The sequence below is a fragment of the Lichenostomus cassidix genome, chromosome 4A (assembly GCF_008360975.1).
Source record: "Lichenostomus cassidix isolate B80296 chromosome 4A, HeHo_3.0, whole genome shotgun sequence".
Lineage (NCBI taxonomy): Eukaryota > Metazoa > Chordata > Aves > Passeriformes > Meliphagidae > Lichenostomus > Lichenostomus cassidix.
Window position 1 is genome coordinate 6,537,195 of NC_139485.1, and position 23,969 is coordinate 6,561,163.

Here is a 23,969-nt window from a genome sequence, read left to right on the forward strand (position 1 = left end):
GAGTATATCCTACTAAAGAATATGTTGTGTACACCAAGGTACAGTAACCTTTAAAAATACTCCTCTGAGCCTCAGGAAAAAAAACACTTCATGTTTGGTTTGTAGAACATTCCCAGTAGTGATTTTTTTTTCTTTTAATCAAGCCAATTAATCCCCTCCCACTTATTCCAGTATTTTATCATTCCTAGCCTCTTGAGTCCCTAATCTTTTCAACAAGAGGTCTGAACTGCCAGTTTATCTGAAAAAGTAGTGTTGTACCAATCAAATGAAAACTGGTGCTCAGAATTTTTTTGAAGAGCAGCCCCTTGTCATTCCTGAGTTCAGACAAAAACAAAGAACACAGCTTCAGCAGTGAGGCATTCACTGGAGGTTTCTTTCCATGGAAATAGTTATCACTCCTTTTTTTACTTGGCAATTGAGTCATTGTTGCTTTTAAAAGAGGTTGTCATGATCTCCTCATTACCATTTTTCTTAATATGATAAGTGTAAACTACAAGAAAGCTATCATGTTTGAAAGGATACAGGAACCCTAAGGAATGTTGCACTAACTGCTTGTGTTCTTTGAAAGAGCTTAGACTGGGAATTTGACTAAATGTATCATTCTGTCTACTTTGCAGCAGCATTGTCATTTCCTAGCTTCTTTCGCTTACAACACAAGTCACCCTTCAAAAAGAATGCCATGTTACTGCATCCAGTCTTTGTATGTCTCCAGTAAAGTGAGATCAACAGCTCCTTTTGGTAATTGCTTGAACATAATAATACATTGCACTTTGTACTTAAAGAAAACCACATCTTTTGGCAGGTTTTCTCTAGTTCATCTTTGCTTGGTAACTGGTAATTGTCAGTGTTTGACACCAGCTGGAGCTGCGACTTGCTCAAAGTGCTTGGAGCCAACCAGGCATGGGTCTGCTGGGTGGCCTTTTCTTGGGCTTGCTCCAATTTGTTCCAAATTGCTCATACAATCCCTGATAAACTGTTGCTAATGAACAGTTTGCTATTTCTTTTGGGCCATCTAGAAGCAGAAAAGACAATACATGTCATCGTCTAGTAATGCAGAGATATGATTTTTAAATGCAGGAGCACCGAATTTACAGCATTTCAGTGCTGTGGCTTTTGTGTCCTATTCATTGATTTTCCTGTGGGAAAAAAAAGTAGTGTAGTGTTTTGAGACAGGAAGGTTACGGACTTTGCCCTTTTTCAGCCCTGTTTTTAGGAGTTAGTTTGTTTCAATGTAGTTTGCTGTCAGAAGTTTTTAAAAAATGCAGACACAGGAGGCTGTATGAGTCTGGTGCACAGTCAGAACATGCTGATTTCAGACACTGGGACCACTCTGTGTGGGACCAGACATCCTCAGCTGTCATATATCTTAGTGGCAGTCCTGAGTATTTAATGTTTCCAGCCTCCAACTAGCTTTGTAAGAAAGAACATGCTGGGAAATGAGGAATCAAATGTATGCAACAGTGGGAATCTGTCTACCAGAAATTCTCTGAAGCCTCCATACCTTAAAGGAGATCAAAAAAGACCTCAGCGTGTTTTGGCTTTGGTTTTCTTTACTGTTTAAGCTGGCTTATTTGGGTAAGGCTGACATGCCAAAAAAGTATATGTTGTATCAAAACATCTTCTATAACATACATGCATTTTTTCTACACCTGTTAGCTTAGCAGGAGTGGATCAAAGGGGAGTGTTGGCATGATTTACAGGACACACAGATGCAGGAACAGACCTGCTTCAAGGCACAAGTGAGGAAAAGGAAATTCAGACTGAAATGTTTGTTCTTTTCTAAAGGCTAAAATTGTTATAATAAATGCCAGGTTGCGTGAGACGGTTTCAGGTGGCTGGTTAGGTCTTTCTGTAAGAAAATAGAATTAAAAGGTTGAGCATGAGAGGCAGCAAGGACTCTACCTCTCGTTTACAAATGAGGACCCATAGTGTATTGTTTGGCAAACATGCTAAGCTTTTTAACTTTACAAAAGAAACTAACGTGGCAAAATCAGAGGAATCAATGATCAGGCTCAAGTTTGGAGTTCCTTTGTACATCCAGGGCCTGCTGAATACTGATTAAGTTGCCTGTGTTGTCCATACATTTTGGATACATCCATTGCATTTTTCAGCCCATAATCTCTGTTCCAAATTTCCAGGCAATATTTGGATGTTCTCCCACTGCCCTAGGCATTGCATAAGACAAAAAACGAGACAGTTTGTACCCCCCAGAGCATTCATAGTCTCTGAAACAGGCACTGGGAAATGCCCATGCTTCATAGGGGAAAGTGAGTTCTTCATAAATGAAGGGAGAAGCAAGTTCTCAACTGAGACACATGGCAGGGAGAACATGACAGACGAGGAAAAGGAATGGTGAAAAAAGACAGCTTTGTAAGGGCAGGTTTCAGCTTTTCTAGGTGTTCACTGTGTCTTTGCTTCAGCCTCAGAGTGCTGATTTAACGGCATTACAGTGGAGGTGTTGATGAGACTGTGTAAGAACAGCATTAAAAACAAATGCTACCCTGGCACACCCACGCAGGAAAACCCTGCTGCAATACTGCCTGTGTGGTAAGCAGAATAAGAGATCTGGCAGAGTCTAGGTTTGGAAGGCAAAGAAACAGCTTTTGTAAAGGATTTCAATGTGTATTGTACAGCAGCATGTGGTAGCTTCATTTCTTTGTATTTGATGAGTAACAACTCGGAGTCCAATCTTAATGAAAGCAAATCATGGCTTAAACAAAAGAATTGGGCTTTAAACTCAAATAAGTTGCCTAACCTGGTTTCTTAATTTCCCCTATATCCTATTTCAGATAATTAATGCTCCTGTTTTAAGGCCCAAGACGGTGTTTTCTGGCACAAATTAATGCTTTTCAAATTCCTGATGATTTTTGGACTCAGTTTCATCATGTTGTCGGGATGGCAGTTATAAGCTGGTTACATTAGTCTAAAAATTATTGCACAATGTAAAACTTACGGTTTCTGTGCTAAGCTCACAGAACAAGAAGTTTTCTAGTTTAGCAATCTAATTTTGCCTGATATTGAATTTGGAGATTTTATTTTTTTCACTATATTGCCATAAGTTGCTCCAGAAATTTAATGCATTTTATAATAAATTCCATTGATAAGGTCTTGTTCTGTGACTATATAACTCCCTGTCGTATTTTGTATGAAAAACCCCATGAATTGATTACATCTGGCAATGTAAAGGAGATGATGTAATGTATTGTATAAATGTGCACAGTGGAGTGCCTCAGGGTAGGAGTAGTCTTGTTTTGTAACTGTAAATTATAGTTCTGCTCTCTTCTTGGTGTGAACCCTAAGTTTCAGAGAAGAAAACAGGCGATTCAAGACATGCTTTCTTGCCTGTGAAGCTCAGGATGGATGGAACAAATTACCAGATTCCCTTCAACAAGTGCCAGCAGTGAATAGTTTCAAAACACAGTTGCTTATTTGCTTGGAGAATGGGGTTTTTGCCAATGTTTTTTAAATTGCAGAGATGAAATTATATGTTGGTATTAGTAACTTTTGAAAGAATTAGCTTTTTATGACTTATTGTGCCTTTGTTTATACTATACTGTTGTGGTGCCAGGATGTTATGTTGTATTTAACAGTTCAATGCATACTTCCTACCTTGTGGGGCCCTCGTGAAAATTAGATGTGCCATCTCTGGGGATGGTTACCAACAAGCATTATTTTGAATAAATAAAATCAATGGGATATGGCTGTGCATCTCAGTGGGGATGAGAAGCTGCCAAGAACAGGAGGTATTGCATTGGCCATACTGTCCACAGCAGGACTCTGGTTCTGGGTATTGGGCAAGAAAGCCTTTAGTTTAGTTACCAGGACTAACAGCTGAAGGATGCCTTGCTTCCCAGAACTGGGTTTGGTGCACATTACTGCAAGTACATGAATATTTATGGGCATATCATTGACTTCTAAGACTCTAAAAACTAGTATTAGCTGGTGTGAACTGAAAATCCAGTTCTGGATGCCATATTAAAAAGAAAAGGTCTCAGCACAGCTGAGAATTCATAAGTACAGGGGATCAGGATTTTACCCTCATGATTGCCATGGTGTTCCTAAAGTGCTCTGTGAAAGATACAGCACCAAACAGTGTCTGTAGCAGCCCAGAAGAGCAGGACCTCAAGTCTGACCCATTCTGGCAGTTCCATATTCCTGACCCATCAGTAGGTCTGTGCAGAAGAACAGTTACATGGAAATAGAAATACCTCCTGTGGCCCAGCATCTCACATGTGCCTGGCAAACCTGGGATCATCCTCTCCTTGCACACAACCATTATGGCCTGTTCTGAACAAACCCCACATCCCTGCAGCTGAAAAGATTCCTCCTGGCTGGGAAGCAGAGTCACCACTCCAGTCAGTGTTGTTATTCCTGGTCAGTACATGCCTGTCTTTGGACCATGACTTGTCACAAAAACAGCACTGGCTCCTGCTCATGGCTCCTGCTCATCTCCTGAGCTCTGTGTGGAAGCTCAGACAATGGAGTAAGACAAAGACATGGTGGTTCAGAGAGGCTGTTGTACATGCAGGGTGTATCTGCCTTTGACTTCATGATTTCCAAGGGCCCCTATTTGCCACTGGCATAAAACCTGTCAAGAAATCTTTCCCATGTGCTTCCTGTAAGGTCCTGCTTCATTTTTTACTGTCTGATTTTCTTTTTTGTTGATTCTGTTCTATGAACTCCACATGTCCTACATGCACTTTACTCATACAGGGAGCCCAGGCCTGGCAGGAGTAGCTAGAGATGCTGCAGATCTCTGGTTCTGTGCAGCTCATCATAATGATGCTTCCATAGTGGGTCCATAGGGAATTGTGCTGCATGATCCTAAAAATGCCAAGAACATGTTAAAAGGTGCTGAAGAGCACCAAACCTGCTTGGTATCGAGCTGCAGGATTGTCCTAGGCAATAAGACACATTCAGACCAGGTTTTGACCATATAATCTCCCTGAGGTAGACCCTGAAGAAAATTAACCTGATGCACCTTGGAGAAAAGTGTTAAGCCTGTTTCACAGAGGAGCCTCAGGAGTGAACTATTGTATGCACAGCGTGGCCCATTTGGGGCCAGGGCTCAGCAGGGAGCTGAGTCCTTTGACAGGGTACACAAACTGTTCTGTAGGCTATGGTTTCCTTTGGGATTGTAGCAGACTTGTGAAATTGAATCCTGGGCTGGGTTCATGTGGTGTAGCTTCATTACTCTCCCCCTAAAACAGCCTCTTGAGCTGAGATACCTTCTCACTGTAATGGAGCATTGTTTTTCTTCACATTCACAAGATTGGTTAGAGCAGTAAGTGCATCAATCATGATTTACTTTTTTTTTTATTGTCTTGTAAATGCTCTAAGCAAAGAATATGAGTGTTATTAGCCATAAAAGCTACAGTATGAGGAAAATATATTGAAAAGTTTGAGGTACGCAGGAGTCATAGCATACTGAGAAACTCAACAGAAAAAGAAAATATCCATATTTCTTAGTGGATTTCCCAATGTTAACAAAGTAGGAAAGGAAAACATATGCCGTGAAATTTATAGTCAACCACAATTGGCTCCTAAAGCAATTTCTATATTCATTTTCACAGAACGTAATTTTTGTCTGTCCCCTTCTTGTTAAAAGGGAAAGAAATACTTATTTACCATGGGATGATAGGGAATGTGCCCCATTCCCCAGCTGGCAAAGGGAATTTGTTAGTCATCATTGATAAAACCCACAGGTGAACTCTGTGGTTTAGGCTGTGGTCAGAAAAATGGTTGCTTTTTGCAGAATAAACTCTAGCTTTTCAATAATAAACTCAGGCATGCATGCCCTGAATTTCCAGTTGTCTTTCAAGCAGTTTTTGGGACAGTAAAAAGATAAATTTTAGTATGACAAAGACATCATTGTAGATGCCACCACATTGTTCCTCAAAATATATGTACTGGGCACTAGCCACTCATAATAAATTTGCTAGAACAATTGCATGAGTAAAAGGTTGTCGGCTTTAACATTCATACCAGGAAAAATAGCTTTCTTTGGATGCCATCGCTGAAGTATTTTGGATTTTTTTTTCCACTTACAAGGAAAAAAGTGTGGGATCCCTTTGATGATAAGATTTTTTTTTAAATGCTGAAACATCATAATCAAATGTGTATTAATGGATTTATCTATCATGTCCATGTCAATACCGACAATGTATCACAATCCTTTCCTATGGAAGCCTTTGACCCAGTATAAAGCAGGCATATTCCCAACTGCTTGTGCAAATTATCCATTCCTTCATAAGGAATATGAATGAAAACCACCCATAGGTTTATTGTCTCTGAGTTCCTTTAGGCTTTAGTGTCATTTGCTTGTCATTTCCATGTATAAATATATATCTATACATTCATTCTTTCCTTAGCCTTTCCCCCAAAGATGAAGCTGGCTGAGATGTATGCATCACACACAGAAAGTGTGGCTGCTCCTCATGCATTACTGGCTTCCTAGTACAGAGAGTTTGATCAGGTTTGTGTAAATGCAGAAACTGGAAAGATGCTGTGAAACAAGACAGGCTTTTTACTAAGGTTGCACTGATAAATAGTTAATAAAACATTAATAAATCATTAATAGAGTCTTTATAAATGGTAAATCACTTGGATATCTTTATTCCATCAAGGCAGTAGGTTGCTTAGCACCAGCAGTAGCATCAAGTTTGTAATAACCTTAGAACATCTACTCATCACATATTAATTTTTTCTGAATGCAACTTTAACATACTGTGTCTCCAAAAATTGGAGGAAGTTTAAAGCAACAGATTTAGCTAATATTTAAAAGGACTGAGAGGGGCATTTGACAGAGAGACTATCACAGATAAGGTCTCTTTAGCAGCAGTGGCCTCAGATTGAATTTGTTGCTAGTGATGTGTGTGGGGCTGGTCCTCCTCCTGCTCCACTGGCTGCCCTCTAATGATGTGGGCAAAGTGTCAGTCCTGAGACTGCCTCTGTGGCCACAGAAGAAAAACAACTGGGATTGTTGCTTTCTCCTTCTGCCTTGTTGTGGAGGTATCCACAAGAGAAGCAGTAAGGGTAGGGCTTGGCCAAAGCAGTTATGATCTATCAAAACTACAGAACAAGAAAAAGGGCTGGGAAGGGCTTTGGAAATACCATCTACTCTGCATCCCTGTCCCAATGTAGGAATCAATTCTGCCTAAGCCATGCCTGACTGATGTGTGCTGATCTGTCCTTAGCCATGTTCCTCCACAGATGGAGTCCGTGCAGCCCTCTGAGCAACCTGTTTCAGTGCTGCAAGATCCTTACCATTAAAGAGCTTAAGTTTTCTTAAGTCTAACTGGAATTTTTCTGGCTGCACTTGAAGTTCATATCCTCCATAAAACTGGAGAACAGATTATTCTCTCCTTTAGGAACAGCTCTTTCTGTAATTGAAGGCTGTTCTCATGTCTCCCCTCAGTTCTCCCAAGGGAAGTGGCATGAGCCCTGTATCTTTGGAGACTTCAAATTAGATCAGGCTAAGCAGTTTAGAGTGCACTAGGAAGGGAAGCTGCCTCGGTACGAACGCAGAGTACACAATCCTGCTTCTTTTTTCCATAATGACCTCTTACAGCCTGGCTCAGTGCTTTTATCTGTACTTAAAAACACGGCACACTTTCTTTTGAACAAGAAGGAAATGATGGAAAAATGAAATACAGAGACAGGAAATAAATCTTGAAGGTGGCTATTAATTTTAGGGACTGGTTTTGTAAAGCTATTTACCATCTGCCCCATATCCTCTGTATTCTATTCTCTCACTCTGACCTTTTCCTTAGAAACTTGCAAGTTTAAATTCTTCCCCAGTCCTCTCCTTCCATTTAAATCATTATGTGGCCTTGTACCTCTGTATCCCTTAGAAGGTTTGTTTGGGATATTTGTATTTTGGGTGATTCATTGGATTGCATCTGCATGTGTCCTTCTTAGTTACTTACCTGAGGGCTTTTATAGCTGAAAAAACCAGACTTAGCTGAAGAGACGAGCATGTCTAGCTCTAATAAATAAAACACATGGAGTCAATTAAAACAATGTTTAAATAACTTTCAGAAAGGAGGATGCTTGATGTTACTACATCAGAGGACCACAGTGACTTTTAAGCCAACAAATGGTGCAGGTTTACTTTCTCATTTAATCTCCAGGTCTATAAAAAAATGCATGCTTCCATAGCAGTCATCTACCCACTCCAACAGTTAACATGATTTTGGAATTATTTTAAGTCCAAACCATGTGAAAATAAATCCTAACTCAATTTTGTGGGATTACTTTGTTTCCATTAAATTCCTCTTTAAAGCATTTCATATGCTTGCTTTTATTATTTTTACTTCCAGGAATTTCTAAATACTTCCAAGTTTGGATTGATTAGAGTGTTTTAGTTTTTCCTGGAAAAAATATGGATTCAATTCTCTGTCTATTTTCCCAGGTATTTACAAACTAAGGTGGTTTTAGACACATTTTAATGGATGCATACACAACACACACAGTGTCTGTGGCTCCTTATAGTCTTAACATATTAGAAGGTAGATCTATCAGATTTCACAAGCCAAACAAAATGCAGCTTAGTGAGTACTTAAAGATGAGGGACCTCCAAAAAAAAGACTGGGGCATAAGAAATAACAGTGAAGTCATGTGGATGATTAAACAAATGATATGTTTTCTTCTGATGCTCCAGAGTAACCTCTCTGTGGTTAAGGAAGAGAGCAGGAGCGAGCTAAGCAGTCCCATCCCTGCAGGATGTGGGGCTGGGATTTTGAGCCTTCACTGACAACAGTGCAGTACCATTTTTGCAGGTCCTTCTGGGGCTCAGCTCTGTGTGAGTGGAACATGCAGCCATGTAGTGGTCGGTGTGGGGTTGCTGCCCAGACATTTTGAATTCTCATTTTTCAGATGAGTAAACTCAAAGCTTTTTCTCCCACCGTTCAAGGTTCTTTGGTCAGTGGTGCTGTGGCACCTGGCTGTAGGTAGATGTAGGTACATTTCTTTAGCTAACTGTTTGCTTTCTCACTCCTTCCACACACAGTGTTTCTTTATACACTGAGCTGTAAATGTTTGTGCCATTATGCATGTGTGATCCTATCTGGAATTTTCTGTCCAATAATTTTATTGCAGTGAGAATTGAAGTGAAATGCTTCAATGTAGCTAGGTTGTACCTTTGTAGGAGATTCTGGTGCTCACGAGGTCACTCTGTAAACACAGAGATTGGATAGTCCTAACCTCAGTGGAGTCAGGATTTCTTACCTTGTAATTGAATTTCCTTAAATAATAGCAGACTCCTTTTCCCACTGTTTTATGTTCACATGTCCCCTAACAGGGAGATGACTAGGTTTGCTTACACTTCAGCCTGCCAAGTAGGTAGGCAGTGGATACTACATGTGTTTTGACGGGCAATATTCTGAAATGTTTGCTGGCATCACCTTCCCACGAATCGCAGGCTCTCTGGGCAGCCTTTTGTGCGTGGGCAGGAAGAGACTGAGGTCAAGCCTATAATTGTAGTTCTAGAATATTCTTCATTTCTGCCTTCAGTCAGACTGCCCTGCCCTCTTTTAATTTTGTGATAGAGTCTCTGTTTCATCATTTTGCTATGAAGAGATTTGCCACAAAACAACCTCTATGACATAGGCTTTGGCAGAGGCATGCAGGAGAGAAAGAAGCAGTGTCTCCCATAAAACAAACTCATTAGAAGGGCATTTACAAGCCCTGCCTAAGCCGACAGCTGTGCAGTTCCTTGGTTTTACTGGTTTTCCCCCTGCTCCATGTACATCCCCCAGTCTGCTCCCATCAGGCTCACTGGGGCAGCAGCTCCTGGCAGGGAGAAGGAGCAGGTGTTTGGTAGCCATGGGCACCCAGGTCGTTTCTTTGAAGATAACTGGGACGTGAGTGTACAAATGGTGAATAAACACACTGATACAGAAAGTGGATGCCTTGTGTAGATGCTCAGGTAGGCAGGTTTCACTGGAGACTTGGATTTCCTAGTTAAGTATGGACTTTCTGTGCAACTCTGTGCAAGTCACCTGATTTCTCAGACCCTCATTTTAAAGTGGAATCAACAGTGCTCTGAGGCTTTGACATTGCTTACCACAGTAAGTGCCTACGGCCAGTGCCACGAGAAGGTGCTGTGGTGCACAGGACACTGTCCCTGCTCTCTGCTCCACCAGGCATTCATGCTGCATGCCCATTCTAGATTTTTCTAGGCCTGGCTCTTGTTTATTTTGCCACTCTGCAGTCTTGAATAGGGCTGCATCTTGCCCTGTGTGTGCACTCCTCTGTAGGGTTGCACCCAGTGCTGTACAGGAAGGTCTCCTTCCTGCTTGGGCTTTGCAGGTAAAGCCCTGCTCTAGTCATACAGCTTGGCAGGCTGAGCACAGAGGTGGAGTCAGCTGCCCCCTGATGAAGACATGGATGGCCACAATTTTCAAGAGCAAAATCTGTCCTCACTTTCTTTCTGAGGAAGTGCTGCCTGTGGGGTTGTTACAGTGTTCATCTGCGCTGATAAATTGTGAGGTGGTGGTGTCACTTCCTTGAGCAATTGCATCTCCAGGCTCAATGGAGCATATGTGGTCATTTTTAGCTCTCCTCCTTCTTTATGTACATGAATTTGTTTTCTAACTCTTTCTTTCTTCCCCAGGAGATGACCCATTCCTGGCCTCCTCCTCTTACTGCTATTCACACTCCGGGCAAGGCTGAGCAGACCAAGTTTTCTATCCCAAGCAAGGTACAAGTGGGCTATTACCAGTGACCTGATTAGCATTCTGTACTGTTGAGTGCTCTTCGCTGGAGATTTTAATTTTGTAATTGGTCCCACTTAAAAAAATTTCTGATACTATTTTTAGTTGGAAATTCCCAATCAGACTGTTGCTGCTAGTTGGACTGCTTATTTAAAGCTGCAGAAGACTCAGTGGAAGCAAAGTGAACTTTTGTCTCTGTCGTTATAGGAGTCTTACTACATCAAGTAAAACATATTTTGTTTGGTTTTCTTCTGTTGCTATTATTTGTGCAATGAAAACGTTTGAAATGGTCAATTTTCCCTGCTTACTGATTGATTGCATGGTTAGGTTTAGGCTGCATAGTCAAATTATGGTGACTGAAAAGGTGCCTACATGTGAAGAGCACAATGGCATCTGTCTGTGGCACACCCCAGAGGGAGGCACAGAGTCAGGCAATGTCATCCTCAGGATTGGCCTTGGTAAAGGCACACACAGCTCTTGCCCAGAGAGTGCCTGTAGTTCATGTACCACACACTGAATTGTTAAATTGTATGATTTGAAGATGCCTTTAGCCCTAATTCCATTACTGCCTTCTGGCTGATTCCGGTAGCACTGCTGCAGATCGAGCTGGTACCTGGGACAGGTTCTGCCAGAGGTTTCTCATGCTGAACAACCTGAACAACTCTGAGCTGATGGTGTTTGGGGAAGAGGAGAACTTCCCCAGAGTGGGAAATCTGTACCATTCTGTCATGAAGCTACATGAAAATTTCTTTCTAATGGCAGGACCTTGAAAAAATGCTTATAAAACTGGTACTGCTTGACATTATAGTCCAAGCAATCTTATCCTGGTTTAGAAGCTGGAATGTGATTTTCCTCTTACTGATTTCCCCTGTCTGAAAGATAGCCACCATACTTAGTTGGAAATAAATGAAATTAGTAGTATCTGTGGCTTCTTAAACAAAACCAAAGCCCATAATATCTTATTTTAATGGAATGTGATTGTCATTGCTCTAGCACTACCACTGTCACTGCAGTTTCCTGCTGCAGTGTGAAGCATCAGGAGTCATAGAATCAGAGAATGGCCTGGGTTGGAAGGGACCCTAAAGATCATCTGTTTTCATCTAGTTCCCTGCCATGGGCAGGGACACTTTGCAATAGACCAGGTTGCTCAGAGTCTCATCCAGCCTGGCCATGAACACTTCCAGGGATGGGGCATTCACAGCTTTTCTGGACGACCTGTTCCAGTGCCTCACCACCCTCCCACTGCAGAATTTTTTCCTAATATCTAATTTTAAATTACTCTCAGTTTGAAGCCATTTCTCCTTGTCCTGTCACCGCATGTGCTTGTGGAAAGCCCCTCTCTATCTTTCTTGTGGGCTCATAATTACAAGGTCTTAATTCTCATTGCAAATTGGGTAAAGTCAGTTAAACCCTTTTAGGTAAACTGTGTGAGTACAGGTTTTTGACTTCTGGAAGCTGGTTTTTTTGTTTTTTTTTTTAATTTATGCCACCTCTTAATTTAGTGTTCTGTTTCTGATGGGGCCTACAGAAACTTGTTTGATTCCTGCAGACTGACACTATCTCCACTGGCAGCAGTATTAGCATAGATTCAGGGAAGCTAAAATCTTGATTTTGCTTTTCTGTTTCTATTAAATTGGCTTTGAACTTTTAAGATCCACATCAAACTTAATTTCTGGGCACAATAAATGTTGGTCCTAAAATTCTTGACTGTATCACTTCAATACAAAATATAAATTAGATTTTTTTCTTTTTGAGCTAGCATTGCAGGAAATAGGCAAGCACATAAATGTTTCCATCTTTGCTAGTCTTACTTTAAAAAATACAACAGAAATGTCTCTTCAGAACATCACTTTAAATCAATTATGGCTGGCCAAATTATACAGCTAGGACATAATGTGGCTAGGTTGTGCAGCCTTATAAACCAGAGATGGGCACTATTAGAAGTTTTCAATATAGCTATTAAAATAAGGGTATCCTCATGAGAAACTATATTTAAAAAGTGTGATAAAAGAGGTGGAACTTATCAGAACAATTTATCTCTTTGACATTCAAATTTAAAGTGCCATGTTTACTCTTAGGGCATTATTTACTTCACAAGGGACTGACTGACAGCACAATATAATATTAGGAACTAATAATGCCCTAAGAGGAAGTGCAGTGAGGGCTTTAATGACTTTAACATCCTACAGAACTAACACTTCCAGCAAAGTAGTGCCTGGCTGTAAGATGAGGTTGTAAATAACACCTTAATTTCAACTGATCAAACTCTGCTTGGAAGGAAAGCTGATGACAATCACTGTGGACTATAGAGCCTAGAGAAAAACTAAGCCAGAAAACACTGTGACATTAAGGAAGCAGCTTAGTTGTTGTGAGCCAAGAATCCTGGCATTAGCTTTCCCAGTGTTGCAAGCCAGATTCTTTGCTGGTTTAAGGTTGTTGTACTTCCATTGATTTCATTGGATTTGGACCAATTTCCATCAGGTGAAGATCTACTTCCTGCGTCTTTATCAAATCCTGTGTGTCACAGTCCAAATAAAAACAGTTACTATCAGTAAAAGATTACTGTATTTCCAGGCAGTAAGATCAAACAAAAGAAAGGCAATGGCACTGAATTTAATGCATAGTTGCCTCCATGCTGTGTTCTAAATTGTACATCCTGGATGGCTCATGCACACAGCCATGGCCAAGCCTGGGAAGGCTTGGCTGCTGCCAGTGTAAATCTGTGTGGTGTCTCCACAAAGGGGAGTGTGGATTTACAGCAGCTGAGGAAAAGCTCTTGCCTGTGCTCTGAAGGGTCCCTCAGTGGTGCTCTGTCTCCACAGTTAATGCTTTTTTAAACTAATGTCACTGGTGCTGCCTTAACAATCCCATGATCCCTTCCCTGTGCCATCTCCTTCCCTGTTTGTGTAATGCCTGTGCCCTTAATCTAGCAAGCCAAGATATATCTTACCTTCTTCATCTTATTTAACTAATGCTGACATTTTGTGTGTTCTTCTTTGTAGGACTCCCAACATCTGACCTCAGGATACAATGTACAAAGTAGGTCTTTATCATCCTAGTCCTAACAGTCAGGGTTGGGTATTTGTATTTTTTTGTCTAAAAGGCTAAAAAATTAATTTCTGTGGTGCTAAAGCAGATCAGTTCCATTTTTTATTACATGTTATGCATTGTGGCATGTTGTGAAACCAAGTATAATTAGATGGGCTGACAGCTTTGGGTGCATTTTAATTCTACAGTAATCTTTTGACATTTGAAAATGTGTTTCCTTTGTTTGCAGAGTGGAGTGATCCAGCAGGGAAAGTTGCAACTAAGTCAGTGCCACAAAAGTCGTAAGTATTATTATTTCCAGCTTTAAATCTCATTTTAAATTTATCATAAAGAATGAGCTTATTTCTCCAAAGGTAACTAAAGCCTAGCTCTGCTCATAATCTTGTCCTGGTGTTCAGGTGTTCTCTGTAGTCCTTAAAAATTAGCCATAAACCAGTTTTATGTTTTCAGTGCTTATAACGGTTTCTTCTTTTTAAGCATTAGCTAACAGAGGTATGTGTGAAAGATGAGTTTATTAAGCAGAAATAATGCTGATTTTAGTTCTACAGCTTGCCAAAATTAAATCACTTTTATGCTTCTCTCATCAGATACTAAGCCTCTTACAATAGAAAATGCAACCCAATGAACAGATGATGCAGGAATTTTAACATTCATACAGTGAGAGAGAGTAAAACACATCATACAGAATGATTCTGCTAGCTGGTGTTGAAAAGCTGGTCTTGAGTTTCATACACTTTGAAGCAGCTGAAAATCACAGATGATCTATAATTATGACAGTTGAAAATTGTGAAAGAGCTAATTCTCCATTGTGTTAAACCATTTTTCTTTGGTGCTTCTCTGGTGTAAGGCTGCAGTAGTGTAGCAGTGAGTGGAGACTGAATTGTATTTTACTATTATCCCAGGTTCTCAAAGTAATTTACAAACAGGAACTAAATAGCAACTTTGAAAAGTAAGTTGTTGGTTTATACTTACAAAAATGTGTGGGTCTGATTTCAGTTCAGAGCTGCAGGGTTTTTTAGTGTCAAGTGTTTTAAAGTACTGAATGCAGAACTGCACTAGCATAACTGACAGTTGTGTAACTACAATATGTTCATTTAAAATTACTTCAAAATTATTCTAGTGGTTGCCCTTAATCTACTAAAGACACAATTTTAAAAATCCCTATAGGGGAAGAAAAATCAATGTGGAGATACCTAGACAGGTTTTTAAAATGAATTTAAATGTACTGATTCTTAGTGTGAGTTTGTGTACACAAAATGACTTGGAGTTCAGTGATTGTCTGTGACTGTGTGAGAGATACAGGAGTAGACTAGATGTGGGTGCTGAATTCACTGATGTACTCAGCACGCTCTGAAGGTCCAGTTCTTTACTCATAAACTGAAGTCATGGAAGTACTCATTCAAATACTGTTGGTTGAGTAAACCTTTACAAAGTCATGGCTGAGTGAATGATTCAATTTAAATAGGGTTTTTTCAGATAAAGTGGGAATTTGATAGGAATGCTAATGATATTTAGATTCATTTGCATGAATGGCATTTCGTTATTAAACTTAGTAACAAATTAATTTTTGCCCTTTGCTGTTTGGTTTCCAGTAATGGCTTGGTTTTTTGTAAACACTCTAGCCAACTATACCCACAGTTCTTGGTAACAGAATGGGTGCATTCATGTTTCAGAACATCTATGTGATCCAAATCTAACATCCACCACATTCCATAGTGAAAAAAAAAAGGAAAAAATATTATTGCATCCTAAAATTATTTTTCTCTTAAAGCAAGTGTATTTGGATTCCGCTGTGAAATATATTTTAGTGAGTATACCATAAAATACAATATTTCAATAGTTTGTAACCAACAGTAATAGACTTGTCAATCATGGTTTATAGTTATAAGCTGAATTTCAAAAGAACAGTGCTTCAGAGCTCAGTGGTATATAGTGCATTTAATGGGACCAAAGCTCTCTATAGGAAGCCTGATATAAAACCCGAAGACACTGAGTACATTTTATGAACCAGTTGTTCTCTGTTCTGCTGCTTGATCTAAAGTTCCAGTACTATCAATCAGATTTCTGCAGCAATGAACTGCCTTCTTACGGTAGGTGATAGATTTTACACATGAGAGATCAGAGCTGCAATAAAGCTACTTTTATTTTTAGCTTCCAAATGAAGATCAGCTAACCCATTACTATCACTTTTTCTCTTTTACTGCAGAAAAATTGTTAAGGCAGCTTCTAAGAATTTCCACAGGGCTTTGGGAGGTTAGAAGGCAGTCCACTGTGAGGCTTGGTATTACGAGGCCAATGTGTTTCTTTAGATCTGTGTGTGCAGTTACCACCACTTTCACGGGGAATTGCAGTACTTGAGCACATAATGAAATTAAAGCAGGAGTGGGGCAGAAAGATGTAACGGTATCAAGTAGAGCTGTGGATAGTGCAGTCCAAACAAGCCCTGATAGGTAGACAGCTCCTGCAGTCACTGTGTATTTTAATAATATAGTGTTTATCAGATTGCAGTTGTATTAAGAAGGATTTAGTCTTTCTAACACTAGTTGGTTTCAGGGATATTGGAGTGTATGGGTGAAATGACAGTCCAGCTTATCCCCAGTAACATCTGTTGCTACACTCTCAGCCACACAGCATGATCATACTGACTTCAAAACTGGATCCCCCACCAATTCCTTATATATTTTGTCCATAGGATCTCTCATCTGTATTTCAGTTTGATCAAAACTGACTGAATTTAACTGTTCATCTGTATGCTTTGTCAGAGCCCTTTTAACCTGGATATGTTTCCAGCTGTTCCCCAACTTTTTAAGTTCATGTGCAATTTAAGTGAAGCCTAAGTTATTTTTTCCATTTACATTGGCCCTAGTGGCAGTCCTGTAGATTGCACTGGCTTTGTTAGGAATCCATAGGAGGAGGATGGATCCACATCCATCCATGTGCTTGCATTCACCACGTTGCTGAGTTATACCATGACTGGTTGAGGGGTGAATGCAGAACAAAGATACTTCACCTTCATGATGCTGCATCCTGCTCCAGCAGCTAAGCTGTCTGTATGTCATTACAGAGTTCAGGTGTAGGGTCATTGGCATCATGGAAGATCAGACCAAAGGGATGCATGATTTTTGTAAGATAACCTTTCACATGCACACTTCTGGGGGAAAAATGAGGGCAATGTACTGCAACATGGATTAATTTGCCAACGTGCTGCTGTTGTAGGGGGATGCAAGATGCATGGTTTATTGACCAGTTAAAGCTTTATGAAATACAAATTTCATCCTTTTCATAATACTTCAATATACTTTGTTACATCCACATGCTGGGGAAACCAAATCCCCAGTGTTTTGCAGCAGGTAAAATAGAAGATTGAGTAGTTGGGATTGTGTCTAAATGCTGCACCTATGTTGTACATGAGAACGTGTACATGTAACTGGCCTCAGATCCTAATTTATACCCAAAAACCTTGGAAATGAGATTTTGAACACTGATGTGTATGCACGTGTGTGTACTGTGGTGAATTTTTATAGCTGAAATCAGGCTATGTAAAACTGCAGCACTTGGCTTCCCTTTTTGTAATTTGAAATTCACTGCAAATCTCCACTGGGTGTTGTGCGGTCAGTTTTCAGCCAGTCTGCTCTGATTAGTTTATTATGAAGCACAGTAAGCAGCAACAGATAAGGTGCAACCAATTGCACTGCAAAGGATTTTCTGTCAGCTTCCATGAATTTGAGGGGATGGACTCAGTTCATGACTTAGGTTTCTGTTATATAATTGCCATTGCAAGTATGTCATCCTCAAACATCCAGTCCTTTTGTTCTGTTTTGGTTGTTAGCATTTGGCCTTTGTCCAGTTGGAAACCACCCAGAACCTTTTTAATCAAGCACATCCTGTGTTTCGAAATCATACTGCAGAGTAGTCTTGGGTAGTTTCCATAAAAGCCTAGCTAAAAAGAAGCATGTAATCATAATGGTATTCTTCTCCTCTCATAAAATTACTTCCTATACTTACTGTATTAATACAGTATTAAAAGGCCCTTCTCATGGGCTCACTGAGCTACCGGAAACCATTAAAAACTTAGAGCAGCAAATTTTTATGGATCAGACAAAGCCAACTTGCTTTATCTTTATGGAGTTTTTGTTATCCATCATACTTAATAATATACAACCTGTGTGGGGACTAGAGAGAAGCTAAATACAGTGACCTCAAAACTAAAGCAAGAAGCAGAAAATCTTTTTGTGATATTTCAGCAAGGATTTTTCTAAGTGTTTTCACCACTGATTTCAGATGGGCCAGGATTTCACTTCACAGTTCTAAAAGAATTCAAATAAATACCAATTTATTTCTAATGCCAAATATTATCATAATACTTGATGGAAGAGTGTTTGAAAATGGAAATGTGCTTCTAGACATCTAACTACTTTTCATAAGTATCTAATGGCTTTTTGGAAGATCTCCACTGTGTCAGGGACAGCCACCTGGGAGCACAGAAAACAAAATCTGGCAGCATGTGCAAGCTATGAATTAAAGGTAATTCACAGTTTGAAATGAATCAGCATGAGGTCCTTATGAAGAGTAATCAGACATGAAGAGGATTTTACACCAAGTATTGGATATTGCAACAACAAGTAATGTTGTTATTCAGAACTATTCAGAACATTCAAATCAAGAAGCACTGATGAATTCTTAACCTGGAAAGAAATCAGTTAAAAAAACAACAAAAAAAGGATTAATTTGATGTTCATGCATAATTTCCAAAAATGTACCAGGAATCAAAAATGTAAAATTCATCTGCAACTGGCATAGGAAGCATGTTTCTATTTATGTATCAAGTCTCTATCAGTGTTGCAGTCACAGTGCAGCCCAGGTGTAACACGCAGGAGAAGCTGGAATGTTCATATTACTAATTACAGTTTTTAGCTGACTGTAATAAAGTGTGAGAGCGCCAGTTGATCCCGCAGTGGTGACAGCCAGCTTTCTGTCCCAGCCTACCTTCACATGGCCAGCCTGAATCGTTACACTAAGTGCTGCCTGGTTGTCAGAAGTAGGAAGTTCCAAAGATACTCCCTCTGGGTAAACTGGGAAAGTCATGACTACAAGGGCCTCACACTGCCATGTACAAATTGCAAGTGAAACAACAGTGGCATGTAATTGGAATGCCATTAATCTTTAGAGAGCTCCAGTGCACTGTATTAAAGGGACGAATAGCAGATGAAATTAGAAGAATCTCTTCTGAGAAGATGTCACTCATCTTTCATATTTACTGTTTTGTTTTGTGAATCAGAAGTTTTCTTTGAATCCTTTTGCCTCATAAGTTCTTGGGTTTGAAGCAATGATAGGCAGTCAAGACTATTGTTTTGTTCCTCTCTGCTGCAGGCTTTGCCTTCTTAGCAAGGTATGAAATAATTTGGAATAAAATATACAAGTGCTTCCTATAGACAGTTGCCTATAGAAGCAAACTTGCAAAATATTTCATCTGATGTGAAATATGTGAAAATCTAATGTCATAATTAAAAGCCCTGTATCTTTGAAGATAAGCCCATTATTCAAAATAATTTATAAATTAGACTTTTAATTTGTTTTCATTATTCAGCTGGCTCACATACAGTTTAACCTTCCTGTCAAAATAAAGTTATTTCCTAATACATTCTTTTCCATGATCTCTCTCCTGACATGTTTATAAATCAGTTTAAAAAATTGCGGGAACAGAACTAAATTAATTCTCTGATATTTTGCTGATCAATTTTTAATAATTTTTCTTGCCTATCAGAGACTTACTGCCTCTAAAATTGCCTGAAACAAGCTAACCAATTGCATTCTTGCCAGTATTGCTGATTGTGACTCAAGTGAGCACTGAACCATTTGAATTTTCTCTGATACTGTATAACCCCCCATTAAAAATTCAACATGTATTTGCCCTAACTAACGAGTAGCAGTTGAAATACTTTGTTCTCCAGGAGGATGCACTACTGTGTCACTGCCAAGTGCATGCAGTCACTGAACTGCAACCACTGAAATGTCAGCATTAATAGAGAGAGGTAAACGACACACAGTAACATGTTTGGATTCCTGATGTATTTCCCTGTCCGCTACATATCACTTCCCATTTTGGAAACTGGTTAGGCTGCAAATCTGCCACAGGTTTCCCTGTATTTAAAGAGCTTTTTCACAGGCAGCAGCATATGTTGTGCCTTTATGGCTTAAGGCCAGTCTCAAACTGACCTCCCAATTTACATTTCTGTGGGATGGAGTCACTTCCGAACTTCAGTGCGACTTCAAACGTTCATTTTGAAAAACAAATGTGCTCAGTAAATCCAAACATGTAAATCAGGATAGAGCAGAGGAAGCCACCACACTCAGTCTGTCTTCCACCCATTTGTTTTGTGACCCACATGCTTGCTGATAAAATACATACAAATGAACGCCTTTCTTGTCTTTCTGGCTGCCATAATTTGGACCTCACTGTGCTCGCTTTGTCTTAACTCTGACCTGTCAGTAAATTTCTGGTCCAGAGCCAAGCTGTTTTTCTCTCTGGCTTTTTAATTCCTGATGCTCTTTGCTCCAGTCCCTTTCATTCTTCCTGTCATGGCTAACTGGCTTTGTAGACTTTAGTAGCCTGAGACAGAGAAAATTGTCACCCAGATTCATCTGCACCATGCTGCAAAATACTCATAATCGGAAATGGGTGGTAACTTTGACAGAAGAATGGATTTTTCCTGGGAGCGTGGCATTCATAATACCAGAGTGGGCTTGAAACTCCCAATTTGTGTCCTAAATACCCTAGGTAAGACTAACGGCCACTTTTCCTAATATCCCAACTTAATCCTTTGCATCTTTCCTGTGAATCCCTCTGACAACCCCAATAATCCACCACATTTTTCTTGGCTTCACACTCTCTATCCAGAGGAACTTATATTGCTACCATTATCCTTTGGGCAGAGGGCTCAGCAGGGCTCCAAAGCCTATCAATTTTCTGGCCAGAGGGCTTATTTTTTATGAAGTGAAGTTCTCACAACACCCCACGGGGCTAAGCCACGCTCACTGCATTATGCTCTGTCTTGGATAGCCCTTGGAGCCACAGATCCAGAATAGCTGTACCTTACAAATACATCCTCCAAATGATGAAAAAGGAAAATATTCCCCACTGCTGGGCTAATTACTGCTTTAAATTCCCAGGGGAAGAGCTGCTTCCCTCACTTGTGTCCATACATCTCAGAAAAATGCATTTTGAGACTTCCCTAATGCTGCAAATGCTGCAAATGCTGCTTTCCAATAAAATTATGTAGCCCAGGAGGAGGAGGGAGATGTCTATGGCCTTACTCCAGTAGGTACAAACCAATTGTTTAATTAATATCCATGTTGTGGAACCACGGGAGGGGGCCTAGAAAACTGGCAAATAACTGGGTATTTTCTAATTTCCACAGGAGCTTTCTGCCCTTCAGGTTAAAAATAGTAAACAAAACCTGAAGGTGGTTTAGCTTTCATGAAAGTGTCCCTTACTGGAAAGTCTTGTTTAGTCAAAATGCTTCACAAAATGATCTTTACAGGTTTTGAAAGAAAGATGCTGTCTCATCTACCTCATATTATCAAGAAAGATGTAAGTGCAGCTGTCAGGCGCATCTGAGTCTGCAGAAGCAGTAAATGTCTGCAGTAATGAGGGGATTGCTTTCACAGCTATTTACCTGTTAGACTCTACTAAGAATTTGCTTTTTGGGTGTCCCTGCTTAGTTACATGCATGCAGCTGTGTTTTAAGGACATTGATGTGCTATTCTGCAGAGAGAGGAATGCAAATCACTGCTGCCCATATTTGATTTAGCATAAATTTCAATAGTTCCAGACAAATTCGAAAGCCTATACAAATCATAGAGCTTCAAGTCTGGCTGTGTGCTAGACTGGAATTTTTTGTTAGGTCAGACCTTTATCTCAGCTTCTTTTTGTGGCTCCTTATGGGGAGATTGAAGAGGAACTGAAACTGGTGACCTGTCTTGACCTTTAGTACTGGATTAAAATTCCAACTTGCTGCCATGGCAACGGGGCCTTGAAAATTAGATCCTGACAGAAGCAGGGAGAAACTTAAAACTGCAACTGCTGCACTGAACTGAAGAAAGGTTGCTTACAAATGTCAGTGACAGGCTCTTAATTGAAGTAATCTGCCTTTCCCTGTACAAAAAAAAAATTATGAGAAAAATGAAAGGCAAAAACAAACAAGCAAACAAAAAAAATTGTGACTTGATTTTTTTTTTTTAAATGCAAAAATCTATTGCAATTCAGAGTTCATGCTACTGAATGCAGCAGGCTCTGACATTTGAGGTGGCAGCAAGAGAACCTGCATGGTGAGAAGGGAGCCAGACATGCACTTGCAAAGGTCTGAAGCCCCTGGACCAGACTGGGAGCAGGAGCCAGACAGTGGCCAGTGTTAAATCACAGGTTAACTTTCTATTTTTTTTTCCTTTAACCTGACACCAGGAATCAAAAGAGACATCACAGTGTCTCGTCTGACTCCAAGGATCCCTGCAATTATCTGTTCTGTAGAGGGAAAGGGATAAACATAAGCTAGATAGTGCTATTTCAGATCAAGTGTGATAAAAGTTACTCATTTTCAATCTAATCAATGTGACAGTCAGAAGGAGATAATAGTGCAAGTCCTTCACTGCTAAAGGAGGTTGTTTTTCTCCCCATGGAGAGCAGAATGCAGTTGTAGCCTGAAGGGAGAAGGTGATGAGGGTCACCTAAAGGATTTCCTGCTCTTTTTCCCTTCATCCGGGAATCTCCCTCATCCCAAAATCAAATAATCTTGAAGATCAGGTTGCAACACAATCTCATGTAGACCTATGGCTTTTCTCGCACTGCCCAGGGTCCTGAGGATGCTCTGAGGGCTCTGCTCACCTTCCCAAGGTCACAAAGGACCAGAGCAAGTCCCCATCACACAGGGGAATGCTGCCTCCTAGCAGCCACTTGGCCTGTCTTTCTAGAGTCATGGTAGGGATTGCTGGCTTCTTCCCAAAAAAACCCCACACAAACAAAAAACCAAATCCAACAAAAAACAACAACAACAAGAAAAAAACCAGCCACCTCAAAAAAAACCCACCCATAAAAATATGGATTTTACATGTCAGAAAAATGATGTTTCTTAATGGATGAATAATGTTGAATTGGATTAGATGTTCTGTAGAGTTAGATAACTGCTGCTGCAGAATCGTATTAGATTGTAGGTACCATATACAGCTGGATGAAAATTTAACAGCTAGGGGTAAAAATTTGGAAGAGATAGTTTTGCCAAAGCTTAGTGTCCAAACTTACTGCAAAATCCCAAGACCGTTTTTGGAGTCTGAGTAGAAATCATGCACAGAAAAATGCTTCCTTTACTTTTCTTTAAACTCTACTGCCCAAGTATTGGATTAGTTATATACTGGTGTAGTGTAGAATTATAGGATCAGAGGAAATGTTGCAGATGTTCACTAACACAAAATTTTGCCTAATGTGGTTGTGTTGTTCATGGTTTAGAGATAATGTTTATCACTAATAGTGTCCATTATCAAGGCAGATTAGCATCAAGCAAGTGCAGGTTGCATTGAAATAATGCATTGTATTATCTTAACAAATAATGCAATATTGCCTTAACAAAACACCCATTTCTGGAGTTGACGCTTGATACATGGTAGAAAGTGAATGAGTAGATGAGCAGTTTTCTAACGAAGGAATATAAAAGCCACTTAACATTACTCAGGCTCTGAGTTATGTGCTTCAGACAGTAAAAAATAGAGGCCATTATTTGAAATTTCAAGTGTCGAATTAATTCCTGGAGTAAGTTAGTTATTTCTGGGGAGTTGCTGTCAGAGATGAATTTGGCCCATCCAGCTCTACACTTGCCACTGTTACCATTTCCTGCAAAACACCACTAATTCTGCCTTAATTACTGTCAGACTGGACTATGGAGCCCTGGAGTATCTGGCAATAAACTTGTGTTTTGCTGGGAGGGAAGGTAAAGAACCATTTAAATAGGTTTTTGAAATAAGCATGAAATCTCTGAAGATGTACTGTTGTAGTGCAGACTGTATATCAAAATATATAAGCATCTAGTTGCAACAATGGCTTTGTAAACACATTACTGAGCAAACTATGAAAAGTAATCCACCAAGGGGCTGTTTCCCTAACTCATAGGCATGAAGTTAAGAGACCAGTGCCATAAAGTAGATCTGTGCTGTTAAAAA

The 23,969-nt window shown here is 39.9% G+C and overlaps 1 protein-coding gene across 3 annotated transcripts in view; it reads left to right on the forward strand.

Moving 5' to 3' along the window:
• The window catches only part of AFF2 (ALF transcription elongation factor 2), a 358,249-nt gene that overhangs the window by 214,078 nt on the left and 120,202 nt on the right, over nucleotides 1-23,969 (forward strand). For all 3 annotated transcript variants that reach the window (XM_085060296.1, XM_085060294.1, XM_085060295.1), the window contains exons 5-7: nucleotides 10,616-10,702; nucleotides 13,718-13,754; nucleotides 13,993-14,044. In XM_085060296.1, coding sequence (XP_084916422.1) covers nucleotides 10,616-10,702; nucleotides 13,718-13,754; nucleotides 13,993-14,044 — 176 coding nt within the window. The remainder of the gene's footprint in view (nucleotides 1-10,615; nucleotides 10,703-13,717; nucleotides 13,755-13,992; nucleotides 14,045-23,969) is intronic.